Genomic DNA, 21,548 nt, shown 5'->3' on the forward strand with positions numbered 1-21,548 from the left:
TTCTGTTTCATAAGGCCGCAGCTTTTACATGTTTCCTATGTTCATGCTGCGTGTTCAATGTGTCAGCCATGTTCTAAATCTTTCACTCACATTGATTCATTAAACCCTCATGCCAGCCCTGTTGTGCTGAATATTCTGCACTCAACTGGGCTCTAACCACACACTCTCCCAATAAAACTAGTTATCCAGAATCTTCCTCATTGTATTGTTCTGAGTTAGATCTGGCCAACAAGAGACTCATTAGATTTTGAAAACAGAAGGGAAATGGATGCCATTATTCTCCACGTCAAGCCAGACACATGGGCAGACAGAGAATTCCCAGGGACTTGGCAGCAAACTTCTCATGTTTAGACAGCAGTGATTTGAGATCCCTCAATAGGTGAGTTAATAAACTAGAGGAAAGCAAAGCCTCCACCAAGATGGTCCTTATAGTGAAGGCCAAGTACTTGGAAATGTGAAGATGGTGAGCTAAGGGATGGCAGTCAAGACAGAAGCCACAGACAGACACCTGCTGGGGCTGAGGGCAGTGTGAACAGACAGGCTTAAAGAAACCAAATCCAACTGGCCCAGAACCATTCATTCCCTTTGCTGCTCTGAGGAAGGTTAACATGATTCTTAGTGAAAAGCAACTAGAAAGGATATGTATCTTTGTGGAATAGAAGTGAGTAGTATAACCTATATATAATTATAAATTTACACCACCAGTTGTGATTCTCAAGAAATATTTTTATCATCATAAACTCTCACATTAGCAACGCTCTCCAGGTACCATCAAAGGGGCACACGCACTGGAAATTCTACCTTAGGTTTATTTCTGTCTGGGGATACGGTATTTAAAGAAACACCAAATTGTCCAATTGTAAATATTATTTTATAAAGGAATAGGAACATTTTAAGTATAAGTAAATGGAGGATCTTATATTCAACAGAAAAAAAGTTCTCAATCTTCTAAAAGATGAAGTAAAATATGGAGCTGTATCTAGAAATGTATTGTTGTTCCTATCATTGTTGCAGTTTATAAGAGCATTTAAGAGTTGATAAAAGTTTTCTTATTCACGGTTTAATTCTCTCTTCACCACAATCTTGTGAAGAAGGCAGAGGAGATATCACTAACTGCTCTGCCTTAGAGATGAACAAAACACTAATACAGCTCCTCTAATACTAAACCCTGCAGCACGCTCATTGTGAGTCACGTCAAGGGACCACATAAATGCTTTCCCAATATCATTTTACTGATTTATCTTTAAGCTTTTTCACTTTCTGATGAAACAGAAATTTTGTCTACTGATAAGTTTTTATTAACATTAAGAAAGTACATCTATCATTCGTGAAAAGAACATTAAGTTTCTTGTTTCCCCTGATGAATACTTCTTTCTAATGCACATTGAACTGATTACCAATATGGTGTTTTGGAAAAGTTTACCACTCCAATCTCATGATAAGACTTCACAGACCACATTACTTATGAAACTTAAAATGGCAGCTTAAAATTTGTTTGACTTGCTTCAGAACTATCGGAGTTCATGCTCTGGTAAGATTGATGAGAACTAATAATGTTACTGGGGTTTTCATTACAAGCCCATCTTTAGGGAAAAGCAGCAGGACAGAAACCTCCAGTTTCTCTAATTACATTAGAAAAATTTGGCAGGGGTACATCCCTTAAGATACAAAAGGATTTAGATTGGCTCTTTTTAATCATGTTTTGAATATAGTATCAGCAAAATAGGTAAGTTATATGGGTTCAAGAACCTTTTGAATGTGCCCTTCTGACCTAAATGCTTAATATAAATTTCCTTTTAATTTGGACTTTTAATGAAATTTTGCTTCTTTAGATTGTTTTGAGTTAACTATGATATCACTATAAATTCTTAAATCACCCCTTAAAACTGGAAGGGGACCAAACAGGACTCATATTTTATGGACTGGCTCTTCTGCAGAGCCCTTCACATATTTAGTCTCACTTAACACCTGGTGCCCTAATGAGATGAAAATCACTGCCCCAATTTTAAGATAAGAAAATTGAGATCTGGAGATATTAGTAACCCGACCAAAGTCATGTAGGCAAGGGGCAGAGCATGCATTTTCACCCTGGCCTGACTCCAAATTCCTTTTCTACTTTAGTGGAAGGCAGTCTGTGTCATGGTCATTGAGTTTGGGGGTGATGAAAGAGACTAACTGCCCCCCAGTCCTCTCCCCACGGAACCGCTCAGTTATTCGAAGGTGAAAATTCAGTCACCAAGACCTCTCTGCTCCTGCTTAGTCACATCTCTAAAGGTACTTGGGAAAGAAAGGCTCCGAAACAAAAACGTATTCCCTTCGATGATGAACGTTTTCGTAAAAGGCTTCCGTGGAAAAAAGGCAGAAATTAAAAGCTTTGAACTCTCACTGTCCCCATTTCTTGGGCCTCTGACAGATGTTCCAAAGCTGACTGGATTTGCGCGGAAACACAAAGAAGATAAGCAAAGGTGTGGACGTGCATTGTTTCTGGGTAAATCAGATGCACATGTGATGCCACGTTTGATTTTGAATTAAATCAAATCATTTATAGGCTTCGGGCAAAGTGACATTCCATGTTATGGAAGGGCACTGTTGTTAGAAACTCTCTGTAAATGAGTTTAATTGGGCTGCAGGGGTTTGCCTCTCAGAGAGATGCTGCAGCCTCACCAGCCACACCACGGGAGCGATATACCTACTCTCCTTGTGGCTGTCAAGACTAACGTTTAAATTTCATATTGTAGGGACAACAAATGTATTATTCTAAGTGCCTCGATGCTAGAGGAATATCAACTACTTCACAGATAGAATACAAATATCCTCCTCACTTTAAATCTGAGTAAATAATCTTAAACACTTTCTAAATCCTATTATATGTACAAACTTTGCATGTAAAGGTTGAGCTGGTTAGGCAGAGGAGTGTAAGTAAATACACCCTTCTCCCATAAGTACACAGTATTGAATGGAGAAAAGGGCGTTCTACTCTATTCCCTCAATCCCTCAATCAAAGACCTTTTAAAAGAAAAGGCAGACTTAAAATAATAACCCCGGTTCTATGATAAGGGACTTCTGTATTTGAATTTCATTGAATTATAGAGTCAGAAAGCCTCCTGAGGATCCACGTCACGCCAGCCCCCTCCCTAACCCACCACCACCTTCTTTCCTGCAGTGCACGGGAGCTGCTGATCGGAATTCTGATGATAACCTACTTTGCACCCATTTTAAAAGTCTCATTTAAAATCTTAACCAATAACCAGTGACCTTTACAAGCAGGGCCTAACAGAAAGAGCAAACCCAGGGCTTTGATTCTTTAGACTCATTTTCCTTGTCTACAAAAGGGGAATCAGTGCAGGGACTTTGTGAGAATTGGAAATGATCAAAGTTGTGCCACAGTTGTGATACACAGCCGTGCTAAGAGGGAGTTATTATGATTATCATGGTCATTCTATAAGCAAACGGTTCTTGTAAAGCATCCCCTCACCATGACCTTGCTGGTAATAACAGACATGCAGTTTCTTCATCTCTTATCAATCTCAAGCCATTTTAGGAAAGTGCTTTGGTATTGGCATATGTTTATATATTTGGATTAAAATGTTAAACCTCACTCAGTTTTCACTTAAGGATTGACCTACTACAACTTAATACCAGATAATTGTTGCCATTCTGCAGAGAGACACCGCACAGCTGGGGCTCTGAGGGCACAGAGTCCACAGAGCACCATCAGTTACAGAACTAAGTGGTGGGACAGCAGACTCTGTGTGAGATAACAAAGATGGCTCAGATACTCTTCAAAGAAAGGGAGTTTCCTGACCCAACTGGGACAGACACTTTACCCTAACTGATTCTGATCCATAAAGAACCTGGTAAACAGCTCCTATATTGCTTCCAGAGAATAGAAAATTCATGGTGGGGAGATGAATGAGCTTTCCCTGAGATTTCAGGGAGAAATATTTCTTGTAGCCCACCAAAGAAGAAATTCATTTTCTACAGGCTGATATCCTCTCACTTGGCCTCTGCGTCTAAGGTGTCTATTGCTTTCCCATTTACCATGCATCTTAAGTTTGATACTTTGTTCCCAATAAGCATTCCAGAAGAAACAATAGTGGGGTACACTCTCACTAGCCTCTGTGAATGATTCTTCCCTGAGCCACTGATTTGCAACGCTCTTTCTCCCTGCTCTCCTGCAATCCTAGACGGGACACCATGGGAGCTTCGCCATCAAGTCAAGGGATTTCTAAGAAATGCTAATAACCCAATAGGTCCAAAGGATCCATATGTGTCTTGTTCAAAGCAGATTTTCCAATGCCTACAAGTGCCTGACAGTTTAATAGCATTCCACAGGGTTTAATAACTGTTGACAAAATAATCCCAATGTCGTTCTGACTGGACATAGACAGATAAAAATAAAATAAAACTTAAAGCCATTTTTGAATAGTGTCATAATATTGAAATTTCAACAAAATACCCATTAGCCTTGATGTTGGTTAACCACAATTTTCCAGAAAGTCATGAGGAACAACTTCCTTACATTACTCTGGTGTTTATTGACCTCAATGGCACGTTTGATCTCAGGTGTCTCCCTCATATGGGCGTAATCTGAGAATCCTCTGGTAGCATCGTGTTTCTGCTTGTAGGCAATCTTTAAAAAAAAACACATACACAGAAAATACACCATTACTCTGCTTTAGAGGTGTATTAAATTCTTACCTGTTAAATTTCAATGTTTGCTAGGATTTTATATATTTCAATGCCGCAACTGATGGTCAAATTAGCCTGAGCTTCTATAACAAGACAATACACACAACACTTTCATTTTAGTACTTCAGTTCAGATTCCTAATTCTAAATCTTTCTTTGTCTTATTTCAAAAGTCCTTGACCATAAGCTGAAATCCTAATGCTCATATTCATCTAGTTTAAATCTCAACTGCAGTTTTGAAAAACCTCCCACACCCAACAGCTCTTAAGGTTCTAAATGTCCAAGGTTTAAATCCTGGGCAAGCAAGTGAAAAAGTAGGAAAAATGATCAAATATTTGTTCATTTTAAAATTAATTGTTATGATTGTATATAGATATAGCTATAATATTTAAATGCCTTAAACTTCGGAAGAAAAGATAACTTGGGCAAAAATGTGAGATACATCAAGCTCCATCCTCTGTCAGAGAAAGAAATATCATACCAACACCATCCATTACCACCAAGTTAAGTTGGTCCTGTACTTGGATGGAGAGAAGGCCTAAGGATGACTGCTCAGGAAGTAGATGCAACCAAATCAGAGAGTTCAAAATTAAAGAAGATCCAGAAGACAGCAAACAAACTAACCCCTTGCTCTCAGTCTATGCCATGACCCTATTTACTCTCTTCACAATTTTTAATTACTTTGTTTACTTCGTCCAATTATTTCTTTTCTGTCTGCCCTTACTAGAATTGAACTGTCTGGCTCACTGAGGGCACAGAGCCCCAGATAGTGCCTGGCGCCATGTGAGCAGTAATAAATCTTTGCTCAAGTGAATGAATAAATAACTGAACAAATGAGAATGAAACACAGATAAATTATTTCAAAATTAATTTTCAATAGGTGTCAAATGTTTAACAATAAAATGACAGTAAATGGAGTTAAAATTACTTGGCCCAAGAGAATAACGTCACCTTAAAAAAGAAAGATTAGAACCGTGTTTACCAAGAACAAAACAAGATCTAATTTTCAATGAAAAAGACTACAGTTAAACTTAGGGAAAAACTTTTTACCAATATGGTCTCCTGGAGAGCTACAACAGTACTGGACACATCTTTCAATGTCCTGTGCCTAACACAGCAAATGGTAAAGAGTGGAAATGCAATAAATGTTTAGTGAGTGGATAAATAAATTAGTTTATTAAACTAATTCTCATGAACTCAAATCCCTTACAGGATTTAATAAACAGAATTAACCACCCATTTGACTTAGATAATACATTGAATGCTTATCTAAATGATTAAAATAATTAAAAGACAAATTTCAAAAAATTAAAAAACAAAATCATCAAATATAAATAACTGCAAAAACAAAAAGCCATCAAATACAACCATCTGTGTTTAGCCCTTCTCTGCTTTCTCTATTGAATTTTTCTTGAAAACCAATAAAAGAGAACTCAATCTGGGGTATCGCAGTCTCTAAATTTTGAAAGCCGTGATAGAAAGCTCCTCCTTCAGTGAAACCCAAAGCTATCTGCCCACAGCTACATCCGCCTGGCCATGCAGGCTGAGCGTAGTTCACAGGGCGGCACGGGAACACGGCCGTCAGGGACTGCCCTTCTTCCCAACTGTCTGCGTGGGCTGAAGCTCTGAGCCGCTATACTCCCTGAGTGCACCCCACAGCACAAATTCCAGCTTACCCATCTCTTTCTTAAGGTGCCCACAATGTTCCAGATATGGTCTGACCTATCCTAATCAGAAGTATTCAGTTTAATCCATACTACCATTTCTCCTGTGTTATATGTGATTAATGCATCCATAAGGCAAGAGGATCACACTCTTTCCTGTTGATGGCTATGTTAAGATTTCTGTCAACTAAACACCCTTACAGTCTTATTCAGTCCCAACCAGCCCTGATCCCACATCCAGGGATATATGGCCAATTATTAGGGCTCACATGCAGTACCTCACATTAGCCCAGGGATAATTCATCTTGTTAGAGTCTGTCCAGTGATTTAATCCATCAGAATATCTAATTCTGATGAACATATATTTGCATTTTTCACCAATTAATTATGTTAAACAGGAAACCCATTAAGAGCCTCCTTTCAGGCTGAGAAAGTCCATTATCTCAGTTCCACTACATCCTATATTATATCTTCCCGGGGGGAGGAGGAGTTTAATGGGTGGCCAAGTCTATTAACCCAGGGAAAAAACTTCTATGAGATATGTTCCATCTACTTAAATAAAACGAGAGCTAGGCTGTACATTTCTCCTTTTTCACTGGATGCTTGGTTTATTTTGAATCTTAAACTGACTATCACACTTGTGACTTTATAAACCTAACCAGTGCAGCTGTTCATCTGGTGGGTTATCACAGAAGTGGTGAGTCATCAAACACAATTTTTAAAAGCATTCTTTGTTAAAAAGACTATTTAATTTTCTATTGCAATATTAAAATCGTTTCATTTATAGCTGCTACGAAGCACCACTTCAGAATTAAGATTACATCAAATTGGAGGCAGCTGAACTTTATCATATTAATTTTCATCCTTAAAAATAGCTAGTGGAAGCCCTGGCTAGTTTAGCCCAATGCATTGAGTACCGACTGTGAACCAAAGGGTTGCTAGTTTGGTTTCCAGTCAGGCCACATGCCTGGGTTGCAGGCCAGGTCCCCAGTGCAGGGCACATGAGAGGCAATCACACATTGATGTTTCTCTCCCTACCTTCTCCTCTCTCTAAAAAATAATAAATAAAATCCTTAAAAAATAGCTCATGGAAATTATGCTAAACACATTTCCTAATCCATTTGATTTCCTAGGATTTGTTTCTTGTGTGGCATTTCTCTAGATTAATACTTGTGCTCACAACAGTCTTATGTACTTTATGTACAAATACACTTATATAAGTAACATACAGTTTTAATCATATTTGATTGCATAGCATATCTTTATATTCCATTTATACATATATAAGATGTACAAATATTTCTAACTTACACTACATTTTACAAATACTACATAGGTAAATGTACTTCTAATTGATAACACAGATGCCTCTGGTGCTCCTTGTGGCCACTCCAGGTAAAAACAGGCTCTCTCCTAAACCTGCTCAGTGCAGATGCCTGAGTAGCCTGCGTGACTTCTGCCGTTAGGGATTATTGAGGCCCCGTCAGAAACAGCCCCTGGGAACAAGGACTTCACTACTACCTACCCCAATCCATTTGTCTCCACTAGCTTTCTTTGTAATCTATGTTTATAAAGTCTTTAATGAGGAATATCTAATAAAATGACTTCCTAAAATCTCCACCTTTCTCTCTCTCTCTCTCAGCATTTCTATTAGTCATTTTCTTTACAGAATATTAACCTAGCCGACTTCACCTTACCACTCTAGTCTGACTGTAAGCATCTGAGAACATTTGCAAATGGCTTTAAGGTGTGCCAGTGTTCAGGAGATATTTCATTAGAGCCAGAATACTGTTAAATTTCAGATTTGGCTCATACCCTAATTTAGGTTAGCACACATCTGATACTATTTGGGCACAGTAAAAGATGAGTTTAAGTATCACAGACATTGTCAAATAGGTTTACAATCTTGATTATATCATTATCAGGTAAGCTTTGAGGACTTCATTTTTAACAATAATAAAATTCATGTGTGTCAGTCAGTCTAAAGAAACATTATAATGATTACCTAAATTTTGAAACAGATTCCTTATGTAGGGTCAGGGTTTTCCTTACCAACAAGTTCAGTGACTACTTACAATGCTGGGCAGCACTGCTTCTTAAAAGCACAGACAGGGCTTTCCCAGGGCACACACTCTACTACAGGGCATCACATACTAACAGTGTAAGTGGTGACCTATCCTGGCACAAAAATAGAAAACAGATTCCAAATATACAACATGGATCATTTTTCATGCCGAGGTTTCCATCGCACATATTCGTGTACTATAGATCCATTTATGCTGGAAAAGGCGACAAAAGGTGTGCATTTCCAAAGCAATAACAATGCTCATAGCTGAAAAAAATGCTATCTTCCCAAGTAAATGTAAAATTTAAAATAGATTTTTTCTTTTCCTGCTTTATTGCTTAACTGTTGCATGTCACATGTCAAGTGCTGTGTTATTATTTGCTTTATAAAGTAGTCCATATTATCAGCAAGTGGCTAGGTGACCGATGTGGGCAGCAAAAAAAAAAAGGGAGGGTGACATATTAGTCATGGTCAGCCATGCAAAACTTTAACATCATATATTTTTAGCCTCAAGTTGCACAGCTGAGATTAGCCGACTGCCAAGTTGGGTACACAGTGGACATTGAAATGTGTAATAATGAAGGACTTAAACAGGTTCTGCCAAAGATAACTATGCTCAGTATTTTTCAAGAGTAATCTATTTTCAGACTATTTTAAAATTACCTAGGTATCTTTTACTTAAAAGTAAGAAGATTTTGGAGAAAAATATTAACTTGTTTAATCAGAAAAAAAAGGGCTAGAGATAGTGAAAAAAGAAAAAAGGAGGTGGTAGAATGTATGGTTAAGAAACCAGACTCTAGAACCAGAGAGTCCATGTTCATGAGCTGGCTCAGCCACTGATTGGCTGTGACCTAGGGCAACTTATTTAACCTTTCTGTGCTTCAGTTTCCACATCTCCAAAATGGGAATATCTCACACAGTGCTTGTGAGGATTAAATGATATAAATATCTGTGAAATGTACAGAACATCACCTGATGCATAATAAATATGTCTATGTGTTTACTATTATTTTTAACCTAAAATGTAGCATGAAGAATATAAATTATGTAAAAACATTTCCTTGGAAAGGAAACCAACAAATTGAATAAAAGTCCATTTTTATTCAAATTGAAAAAAATCCATTTCATTTTTGCAATCATCTATGGAACATTCCTGTGTACCAGGAAATGTGCTGAGCAGCAGGGAAGGAGAGAGATGAGGTCCTGCTCTCATGCCACTTAGGGAACCAAGTAACAGATTGATAAAGAAAAAAATCAGATTGTGCTATGAAGAAAACAAAACAATGAGTGAGAACAAGGGGAAATATTCTATATATTTTTTAAAGATTTTATTCATCTATCTTTAGAGGGGAAGGGAAGGAGAGAGGGAGAGAAATATCAATGTATGGTTGCCTTTCGTGTGTCCCCTGCTGGGAACTGGCCTGCAACCGAGGCATGTGCCCTGACTGGGAATCGAACCGTGATCCTTTGGTTCACACGCCCATGCTCAATCCCCTGAGCTACACCAGCCAGGGCGGAAATATTCTATATTAAAATCCTATTTGAAGAATTACAATAAACTAAATGTATTCAGCACTCATGTGTTGATGAACTATAGCAGGAAAATCACTCCTATGCTCCTGTGGATTCAAAGTGAGTTTATATGAGGACATTTCTTAAGTTCGTCTGTAAATTGCAATCACCGAAATGGTCCCTTCCACCTGATGGAGGCCCTTTTTGAAAGCCTGAGGTATTCTAAATGAAAAACACAATGAAACTTCCGTGTTGTATTCAGTAAGTAGTACTCAAGATAAACAAGTTTTTTAAATGCGGAATAATTTATACCAGGTTATATACTTAATCACACAATTAGGCAACAATTTAGGAAAACCACACCTCACTCTGAAGCTGTGTCACTTCTCTTGCGAAGACACTGTCGATTGTGGCCGGCATCTGTTTATAAAGGGAATTGGAAAGGTCTGCCTTAACGGTGCCTTTGTATTTTGCCTAGGGAGGGGGAAGGAAAAAATAAATAAACATTCCTCCTTCACTGTGAATACTAAAAGAGAATAAAACCAAACTTCCTTTAAAAATAGAATTAATTTAAAAATCTGAAGAGCATTTTAATCTTTGATAATAGACCTGATGAACGTATTTTGAAGAAAGATAAATCCAGTTTTAGCATGAAAAGGCTTTAAGTGAGACACAGAAGGAAAAAAAAAGACTATTTTTCTATTTAAACCCATGTGCATTTCTAAAAGTAAATCTATCTGTGTGTATTAATGGTTCCATATGTTTGATCAGCAAAGAAAAATCTGAGAGCAATGAGACATTTGAGTTGTTTCAAAAAACACAAGCTGTTAGAAGGCACTGTCTAACCTAATGCAAAGGACAGAGCTCCTTTATTCGTCTTGTCGACCCCCTCCCACCACGATGAGGGGTGAGGTGTGTTTTTGCTATTTCTGCGTCTTCACACCTCCAGTCGGCACTGTTCCTAAGTGACCTCAATCATTACTCTTACAGAAAAACACTCATTCACCAGCTCCTCTTGGGAAGATTAGGTTCAAAGTAACACAACAGATTGCCCACTCCCATGTTTTCATTCTGCAGTTAACTCCTTCAGGGAAACGAATTGATAATTAAGAACATCAAGGATTTCTCTGCACAAGAGAAATAACAGCTAACTCAAATAAATAAAACCATGTTTTGCCACATTCTGTCGACAAGTCCCTGATATGACTCCCACTCAGAACTAGATTCGAGCATTGAATTATTGTGCATGTCTCCTGTTTAAACTCTGTGTTTCTATAATTCTTTGGATTTGGATACTTAATTTTAAAAATTTACCCAATTTTCCTCATAATATTTTCATGTTAGCAAAAATAATCCTAAGAATATCATGTTGATCTTTTCCCAACATATGAAACTCTAGAGGTCAGCCATTTTATTCATTCTCTTACCAAGCTCATCTCTTCTAACTGATCCTTCCACAGACTACAGAGATGCCTCATCAGCAAAATCCCTGTTCACTGCTCTTTTCAATGCAACACATACAGTGGTCATAAACATTCTCAGAAAGACACCACATGGTTTTTCAGCTGGAAAATACATGTAGTGCACTTCTCACTCTGTGGTCTCATAACTGGATCTCCACTGAGCCAATTCTCAACACCAGTTTTAACTGATTTAAACTTAATTAACCAAAAGTGCCATATTTTATGATATCAGCTGATAAATTTTACTTATTTTCAAAATTATATTAAAAATTTATAACTAGTCAGTCTGTTAGGAAATAAAATATGAAACATCTAAGACTATTCTGACAATACTTTCTACTATTGAATAAAAATATCCCATCAAGAGTAATTCTATATAAATAAGAGAGGTCTGGAGTCAAAACACAGGCATACATAATAAGGCGTATCAACTACAGACAGTAAAATATGTCAATTTACATGAGTTAATTGGTAGTGCATAGAATTACAACATAATATACATATTTCCAACTCAGCGGTGCTTTTGAAAATATTATTCTTCAACTTCAATACACAGATTTTTATCTATACATAAAAAGAACATGTGAGCCATTTTGCAAGTTTTTGATAACTTACCTCAGAAATAAAAGCACCGATATTTTTTACATGGTTTAGCATAGGAGTGTCTGTCACAAATGTACACTTGTCCTTAGACTTTTTATACTCTTCTTTATAGTGGATCTAAAAGAGAGAACAATTCACACCAGAAGAGGAAGAAGGAAAACAATTTCAATGATCTATTGCTGAACGGAAGAATTAACTTGAGAAAAAAAAAACATTTTCTGAAGTAAATACTCAAATGTGGACTGATACTCAAAACAAGCCAAAGCACATAAACTGATATCCAGCACAGAACAGCAAAAGTGATGAAGCATAATAAAGAAAGCCAATGTTCGAGATAAATGAGGATGAGGTTACTATCAAGAATCATGTGTGTCAGCCCCAGGAACATGAAGTCCTATTGCCAACTTTGTTACTTTTAAGCACTAACCCTAACAGTTAAGCCATTGGTCAAACAGAAATTTAGCTGCCTACCTCTACGTATAAAGCAAGGAGTCATCAGGATAGATGTAACCATTTAAGAAGTAGAGGCAGAAATTAAACAAATGAAGATTACTATTACATTAGCACCATTACCTAGACCTGATAGATTAGAGAAATGGGCTTAAAATTAAGGCCACCATGGGCTTCCTGTTACTACTTCCAACGAAATCAAACTTACTCAATGTATGAGCAGCCACAGGCATCCCATTCTCCTCCCGCAACAAGAGGAGAACCTGCCCAGAAAGTTCGTACGCGGCTGAGATATCAGAATGACCCTTGCTGTGAGTAAGCCCATGAGCAAGGAAAAGATCAGAGAGGCCTTGCTGAGCATGCTCATTTCGCCCCTTGAACTCACTAATAAAATGAGTCACTCCTTCCCCCACGGGCAGAGGCCAGCGTCGTTATTTCAGAGAAAGATCCCACATGGACACAGGAGCCGAAAAGAAGTTAGGAATTATGGAGAAGAACCTAAAATGTATTCCCACTGTCGCACTAATTGCAGCCCAATCTGAAAAATGAGGAGCCAAAATTTATGACTAGTGGAGAGGACAAAGGTATTTGCTAAAACTTGTATCACCCTGTAATAAAGTCATGTTCATCTACCTGAGGCTGCAAATACCTAGGCTGAAAAAGGGTCCTGTGGTCTCACTAATTATAACCTAAAAGTAAAGTTTCATTCTATGTAGTACCTGGTTGTTAAGGGACGTGACTAACACTGATGTTACACACCACATTATATCGGGGTTTTACCATATGCAAAGCTGATCTGAAGGGCATTATCTGACCATAAGCAGATTTGAACACCAAGTAAAATTATTTCAAAATACCACATTGCACCACTGTGACTCTTAGATACTATATGCCTGCCACTTTAAACATTTGCTTTATTCATGAAATCAACATTAGAACATATTTATCTTATCTGTGCAGTAAATTACTTTTTTCTTCTCAGAGATTAGCCATAATTTTAGGCCTCTGCAAATCGCCCTCCTCAGTCACTAGTAATTAAACCGTTAAAGGCAGTATGATAAATAGTAGGCTATTTTGATCATAAAGGGGGGGGGGAAAGTATCCCCATTATATAATAAGTATGAGAGAAAATAACCTGTCATTAGGCTTAAGTCTGCCTCATTATTTTTATCTTTTGCCACCATCTTTTCCCTTTCACACTCACATTCCTCGCTGCCTGGTATGTGCTGGGGCCACAGGCCTCCTGATAAGCTCTGACCTGAGCAGAATGTTCAGGAAGGGAGCAGGGATGAGGGTGAAGTACTTACTTCCTTCGATACGCAGGCAAAAGGCTCATTCTTAAGTGTGGCCTCCATTCCTTTCTTTGGTCTTTAAGATACACACATACACAGACACACACACACACACACACTTCTAATTTCTAATGAATTATATAATATGAATGGCAATAGCACATTATCTTAAATTTTAACACAAAAAAAAATGTCACCTGGTAGTACCCTTCCTATACCAGAAGAAGATGGACACAAAATCTTCAGTAAAATGAGAATTGCTGAGTGGACAAACATTTCCTAATACAATGGTGTATATATTCCTAAGACAACTATGGCTCTATCTCTTAGATGGATTGCCTATCCAACCCCTCTTTTTCTTGATAAAAGAACCCCAATGTATCTATTACAGTAGGCAGACCCCCTTCCCCAGCCCCAGAGGACAAACTGCTCTAAACCAGGCATGGTTTGCTCATGCCCCTTGGTGAGTGATTGGCCTGGGGAGAGCAGGTGCCCAGCTCTGGTCACAAGACATTAGCAGAAGCTTCCCAGCAGTGTTCTGGCATTACTGGTGTACAGGGAGAGACTTGCTGGCATTGACCTTTGACACTTTGCCCTTCCACCTTTTTCCTTCCCAGTTAAAGGATACAGCAGCAATGACATCATGATAAGGCAGTAAAGCCACCATATTAATTTTGACAGAGCCAAAGAAAAGGAATCTGAGAAACCAATAGCATCAAATATGCTAAGACTGGACCCCCTACCTGCAGGCTTCATGTATGCGGGTGAAAGAAACCTATTTGTTAAACCTCTGTGCCAGGGTGCTCCTGTGACTTCCAGCTCTCTGTACTCATAACCACTACACCATGCCAGTTACATTCTGACTGAGAAAAAATGGGCAAAGTTGATGACTTAATGATCATCAAGATGACCTTTCTGCTTATTTACTTTCTGCTTTGATCTCACTCGTTAATCCTACCATGTCTCAGCTGCCAGGAGGTGGCGCTTCCTTTTACCCTGCCTAGTTTTTCTTTCTCGGTAGGAGATTAGCAAATGGCTGGAAGTGGGGGACAGATGTAGAAATGTCGGAGTGTGCTTCCTTTCACATGCACTCTTAACCAAAAGTACATAGAAAGTCTTTTCCCAAGTAGAGCCACACTGCTAAATGCAGTAAACCCTGGAAGAAAGGACTGGGTTCTCTGCACCTGTTAACTGGGCGCTCACAGCCCAGTCTGTCCCCATCCCCCAGACAATCCAACACATTCAGAGCTTCCTCCAGAGGGGTAACCACGAAGCCAATGCTTTCTGCATTGAAGGATTTGCCCATAACACACAGTGCTCTTTTCCCTGGGAAATGTTCTTTCTGCTGCACTGCACATGAACACCCTAAAAAGGCTCGAAGTCACCAAGTCAGAGGTGTCCTGCAGATGTGGCCAAACTTGTTCTGCAGAGACTTTATGCCTAATTTATGAGAAACATACAAACGATCATCTTTAACCTAATATTTTTATGACCACCTGACGAAAGGTCACTAGATCTATGATTCTAAGTGCTAAATACAGTCAATAGGTTTGATTTATTCAAGGGATTGACTGGAGAGTTGACCAACACCAACAGGACAGAATAGCAGAGAGGGACCATCTGCGGGAAATAAAAAGCATGACTTGGTTAACAGAAAAATAACAGAGGTTGCCGCAGAGGACCAGGCGTTGTCTTCAGGACTGGGAAGCGAGTTCTGTAGAGGGAGACACCACCTATGGGCATGGCAATGGCAAGGACAAAGCAGAGACTAGGTCGGGCAAAGAACACTTGAAAATGCCTCATTCTGATCCCCAAAGTAAAGCCTGATCTGAACAACACAGAATTCTAAAGAGTGTAGCCCTGCCAGGACTTCTCTCTAGACCAATCTCACTGAACATTTCAATGACCTATCTGGCAACAACATGATACAGCAAGGTACGCAGGTCTGCCGCTGACCCCAAGCCCCCAGGGAGAGTGAAGAGTCAAACTGAAAGAGCTAAACGGCAGGCAACTACAGACAACATCGATCCCTGGCAAGGTGAAAATCATTCAAACTACTACTAATATTGACAAGCCCTACGTAATCAGCTGTAAGTCACAGATTAGGACTGAAAATATCTGAGAAAGATGTCTACAGAGCTTGATTTAATAGCTCTTTGCAGGCCCCCAGCCCAAGAAACTCTAACTCCCATCACAGAGGGTGCATGGAGCAAAGGGAAACATCATCCCATCCTACTCATGACCACAGGCCATGCATATCCACACTGCTGTGCACGGCTCTGGTTATCACACCCCAGTTAGGACATATGAAAGTTAGAAGAGGTCCGAAGAGGAATCGTTGGAATGACTATGGAGGCAATGTAGAAAGCCTGCTCCTTGAAGAGAAATCCACAAAGCTACTCTTTTCACCTAAAAAAATGGAGCAGAGTGACAAGTGGGTATCATCCAGGCTCTGGACTTAACCAGACCTAAGGCTGAATTTTGTCCTCATCCCTGTCTAGCCGGATGACCTTCGGCAAAATAGTCGTGGGTTGCACCACCTCCGAACTGAGGCTCACAGAACCAGTATCACAGAGTATGATGAGGTGTGTGGAAGGCTTGGCACACAGCAAGAGGAAGGACATCATGGGGGCCAAGGCTTGGGAGTCAGAAGGATCATGGTTCAAATCCCAGGCCTGTGGCTCACTAGCTGTGTGATCCAATCCACAGGATGTAGGACTCTAGCGAGGAGGCAAACAATACAACCAACTTGGTGACGCAGGCTGCAGACAGACTGCCTTCGGACAGACAACGAGCCTCAGGTAAACACATGGATGCCCCTTGGGGATATAAGGAGTTAGAAAACAAAATTAAGGGACTTTAAGGTTTGTCTTTAAATCGAAGTTTGAGACCAGGGAAAAGACAGGCATGCTAAGTTAAACGTGGACACAGACAGACAGGCACTGTCAGAGGCAGAATCTCCAGAGACCCGCCCGGAACGCCACTGAACTCGGGGCAGCAAGTCATCCTTATTTGTATCTGTTTTAGCCCTGTGATTGGCACAACCTCGCATGTACATTTTAGACAACCATTTAGTCAGGCAAACAACATAACAGAGGTAATATCAAATTTAAGTTCATATGTTCTATATGAAAATGTTGGTAGTGTTACCATTACTAATATTAGTGTAAAATTAAGAATAAAGGTAAGATAACCTGCACAGACATCTACAGTCACAGAAGACGCAGCAGTGTGGCTGAGACAGAGGGCTCTGTGTTTAAGCCCTATCCCCCACCGCTTACCTGTGTGACCTTGGAAAGCTACTCGGCCTCTCTGAGCCTTTGTTTCTCACCTCTAGAACGTGAAAAACAATAGAACCTACCTCATAAGCTTCAATGAGCAGCGCACAGTACTCAATAAATCTTAACTATTGTTAATATTATTGTTATTGTTGTCATTTCAATATTATTATTACAGGTTATAAAAAACTTTCAAATACAGTAGCTCATAACTATCCTTAAATAATAGCACAAAGAAATACTTAATTTAAAATTTAATTAAATCACATGTCGAATATATGGAAAGGGTCTATGATTCCCAAAGACCCTTTGGCTCTTTCGGACAAGTCCCTTTCACAAGCAGTTCTCTGACAACTTTTAATGAGAACATCTCAATTCCCACCCCTAATGAGCAATGCTTTTCTTTGTGCATCTGGAGTTTTAGTTATTTACTGTAAAAACATATGAGCTAACCCTACAATTCTAGGATTCCCTTGAAATATAATATAAACCAATCCCAATTAATGAAAAAAGTCACAACAAAAATTCTCCTTTTCATTTGTATCACCATCAACATCAAAGTTCTTAACATGCAGCTCAATTATCCATTAATTCTAAGTTGGCAGTCAGTGTTATGGGCACATGGGTACTATATGCATTTTTCTCTGGTTTGGGAAACTACTGTACTCATCCGAGTCCTCAAAAGGTCCCCAAAATGTTTTTTAAATCATTCATTCATAGAGATCCTCGGAAAACATATTACATCACTATACAAATTGTAACAGGCTTTGGGTTGTTAAAGAAATATGCTCTGAATTCAATGCCTTATGATTTCATGCCAGAGTGACAGTGAAATCCATAGGGACAAGATTCTGGGCTGAGAACACAGATACCTGCTCCCACAGAAATTCCCTGTGTGGGTAACCTTGGGGAAATCACCTGAAATTCCTCCACTCAGTTCCATGATCTGGAAAATAACTGGGTTTTGAGAGATGGTTTGGGGATTTTTCTCTCCCACTCTGTGATTCTATGGAGTGATATTCTACGACATGCAATGCAAAATGGGACAAAAATTACTTAAGCTACTTACATCACTAATAAGTTTGGTACATTTTCTGGCCAATTCCATGCTCAGGTCTTCCATAACAGGCTTAAAGAATACCTGTCCAGAAAAAAAGGGAAAGGAAACACATTTCTATCCATGAACTTAGAGGAACAAATACCTTTATTCAGCAGGTGCTTGCCCACTCACCTTGTCTTCTTCATTTTCTTCTTCCTCTGTTTTTTCCTCTTCAGTTTCATCTTTTACATCCTCAAATACAGGAACCTTCATTTTCACTGTGTGTGTGTGTGTGTGTGTGTGTGTGTGTGTATTCTTTTTAACTCAGCAGTATAGCATCAGTTTATGTACGACAGTACCCTTGAGATCTTAGCATCCCTGGTATTCTGGCATAAATGACTTTGCCCAGGCCTCCTCTCTATTTAGCTCACACTTCACTCTCCTTATCACAACTGTGTGTTAGTGGATGGAACAGGATCCCAGGGGTTGGCCAGGGCTAGCTTCCCCAGGGGAAATAACATTTCAATAAGCAAAATTCATTTTTATGAACTTTTAAAGTCAGCATTCTTTTAACTTGTTATGAAATTCAAAAGAGATAATTTATTTATATTTCATTAATTCAATTCATAAAAGAATTTGAAAAAGGCTTCAAAATTCTGAGGAAAGCACTCAGCTGTAACACTCAAGATAGCAAGTCAAAAGCCTGTTATCTTAAAGAATTCCTCAACTCCTAAATAAAGCTTTCGCTGAAATGTCAGACATATCTCTGATTTGGGATGGTGAATCTGGATCATTCAAATTCATTTCATTAATGTAAGTTAAATTTTTTATGAGATATAAATGTACTTCTCACATTCTAAAAAATACTCACTTTATATTAGCTGATTAAAGCCTAGTAATTTATCATGAAAAGCTCTTTGAACCCTTCAAAGAATCTATTCTGAGTTCATTATAAATGTTAATCCTATATTGCTAGTGTATGATTTTACTTGTAAACATCATTAAACATGAGAAGTTGCAGTTAACACAGGTTGATATATCATTTAAGAATTCAAAACAATACTAGTCATCTCTTTCAATTCTGCCCATCATGTCAATTTTTACAAATTTGCTAGTTATTTGTATACCTTTCAATGTGTACTACACACTCAGAAAAGTTTGGAAAAATAAACTAGAATAATATTTATAATGTGATATATGTCATCAGTTAGATAATTAAACTATACTTCTCAAAACAAACCCTTCCTGTTAATGTAGGCAATCTTAATACTCTATCCAACTCATAATTTATCAACTTGCTTATTTAAATCCTAGGGTAAATTAATATTTATACAGCCACAGCACTTAAGCATTGGACATTAAAAAACACCCTATGGTGAATAACTAAACTAGTTATATAAAATACAACTTTAGTCAAAATAATATATCATTTTTAATAGTCAAGTATAATTTTGTTTTCTCTTGATATCCTATCTAGTTTTAACTTTATTTTTAATTCCCTTGGCCTTGCCTAAACTAAAAATCCTGACAATAAAAATTTCTATATGGTTATCACATATAGATATTTCTCACATCGTGTTCCCTGAGAATGAAGTTCCACTGGTGACTCTGAATGGAAACAAGGGTAAACAAATGCGTTTGGGGGAACCTGTACACAACCTCTACCCCTGCCACTAGAGATCCATACAGCAATGACACATCGGAAGTTCTGAGAAGATGCACATCCAAACAAGTATTTAAATTTGCTTAACCCAGCATTTCCTAAACATGAAATCCTATCCATCTAGTCTAATCTAAACTACTTACCCACCTAACTATCAATTTTTTAATGATATCTGATACTCCAGAAAACTAATACTTTTCTGTGAAATATTACTTAGGGAAACACTGTTCTATTCTGAAAAAAATTTCATGTTTTAGAAGAATCATTGATCTTCTCATGAAACAATTGTTGACACAGGCTAACTTAATAGCATCAAATATCCTGCTTATCAACAAAACACCAAAAAGAAATGTCTCAAGGGTAGTAAATTTGGAAAACTTAAGTTTTAAGTTTTAACTTTAAAATAACAGCCTGGTCAGGCCAGTATAGAGAAGTCTACAAGAAAATTCTTCTTACATTAATTATAGTTGTTCCATAAAGGAGCAGAATATGTGGGTTCTGATCGATTCCCTCACGTCCTCTGCCAAAAGACTATTCTATAGAAAATCGATTCCATTACCTTTATTTGGAAATAGAGAAGAGCACTTTTCATAATCTTTTCTTGCAAACTTCTAGGAGTGCAGGGAGAAAATATTGCCACCGCGGCTTAAAATACATCTATTGGCTAACGTTTAAGGTGACGAAACTTGCATTCCTCGTGGTATCACCTATTCTCCAGGGTGAATTACCTTCATCAGACTTCAATGGCTGCCTTTTCTCATTTCCATCATGTAATAAGTTCTTATTGACTCTTCACTGCACTGGAAAAGATCATGCACAAACATTTTTGAAAATATAACCAAACACCATATGCAATGTGAACATAAATTTTCCATTTGCAATTTTAGAATCAAAATTTTAAAGACATGGGTATCCTTAAGAAATCAATCCTACTAAAGCCCTCTCTTTTCCAGAGGGCAAAATCATGGTCAAGAGAAATTAATTATGCATCTTATTCACAGAGTTATTCAGTGGAGCACCAGGACCAGTACTCATGCATCCAAACACGTGTTGTTCTGCCAGGCACCGTGTTGCTGTTAGAGATAAAGCGGCAAGTAAAACATACTTGGCGCTAAGATAAGGCAGGACATAAAAAACTCACCATTCACGACTTGCTGGAGGAACTCCTTAATGATTGTTTGGCAAGCTAGACACATTATTACTTCTGATGAAATGCATTTTTCCTTTCACCTATAGGTATAATACAAAATGCATATGAAGTTTTCTCTAAAACATTTTAAGTCCTGCGCTTCATGACAGGAAAGCACTCTTGTCAATACCTCCAAAATGTGACTTAGGGAATAAGAAGAAAGTCTTATTCACAGATAGGTAATCGCATTTCAAAATTCCCTATCATCTTCTTTTTTAAAAAAATAAATATTGTATTTTAATACGTATTTTCACCTTCAGGAACCCCGAAAGGGGATTTCTGTGTAGCTACTAATCCTTTTTACTTATTGAGAATTTCATTTTATGTTATCTACTCCTTCTGTTAGTAGTCTCTATCCATGCCCTGATTCAAAATGAGACCAAGTCAGGAGCCACATTACTTACAGCCAACCCCCTAGTTCCCTTAAAAAGCAGTAAAGATCCTTACCAATACAAGTTTTTAGCTATCCAATAAAGGTACACAGTTCCAGGAAAAGCATTTGAAGGGTGTAACTCTATATTATCGATATGTTTTTAAAGGTCAGAAGGGCCTCATACAGCATGACTAAAGATAAGAGCTAACCTGCCCATTATAATACGGAAGTCTCTGGTCTCAGCGAGGGTTTGATATTTATGGGTA

General features: G+C 38.3%; 1 protein-coding gene across 1 annotated transcript in view; it reads right to left on the minus strand.

Annotated features, from left to right (window-relative positions):
* The window catches only part of NEBL (nebulette), a 161,552-nt gene that overhangs the window by 88,397 nt on the left and 51,607 nt on the right, over positions 1 to 21,548 (minus strand). The window contains 6 exon segments of the mRNA XM_037058095.1: positions 4,523 to 4,633; positions 10,296 to 10,406; positions 12,011 to 12,115; positions 18,088 to 18,159; positions 20,280 to 20,520; positions 20,862 to 20,950. Coding sequence (XP_036913990.1) covers positions 4,523 to 4,633; positions 10,296 to 10,406; positions 12,011 to 12,115; positions 18,088 to 18,159; positions 20,280 to 20,312 — 432 coding nt within the window. The 5' untranslated portion in view covers positions 20,313 to 20,520; positions 20,862 to 20,950.

The sequence above is a fragment of the Sturnira hondurensis genome, unplaced genomic scaffold (assembly GCF_014824575.4).
Source record: "Sturnira hondurensis isolate 20B ecotype Veracruz unplaced genomic scaffold, ASM1482457v3 Scaffold0009906, whole genome shotgun sequence".
Taxonomy (NCBI): domain Eukaryota; kingdom Metazoa; phylum Chordata; class Mammalia; order Chiroptera; family Phyllostomidae; genus Sturnira; species Sturnira hondurensis.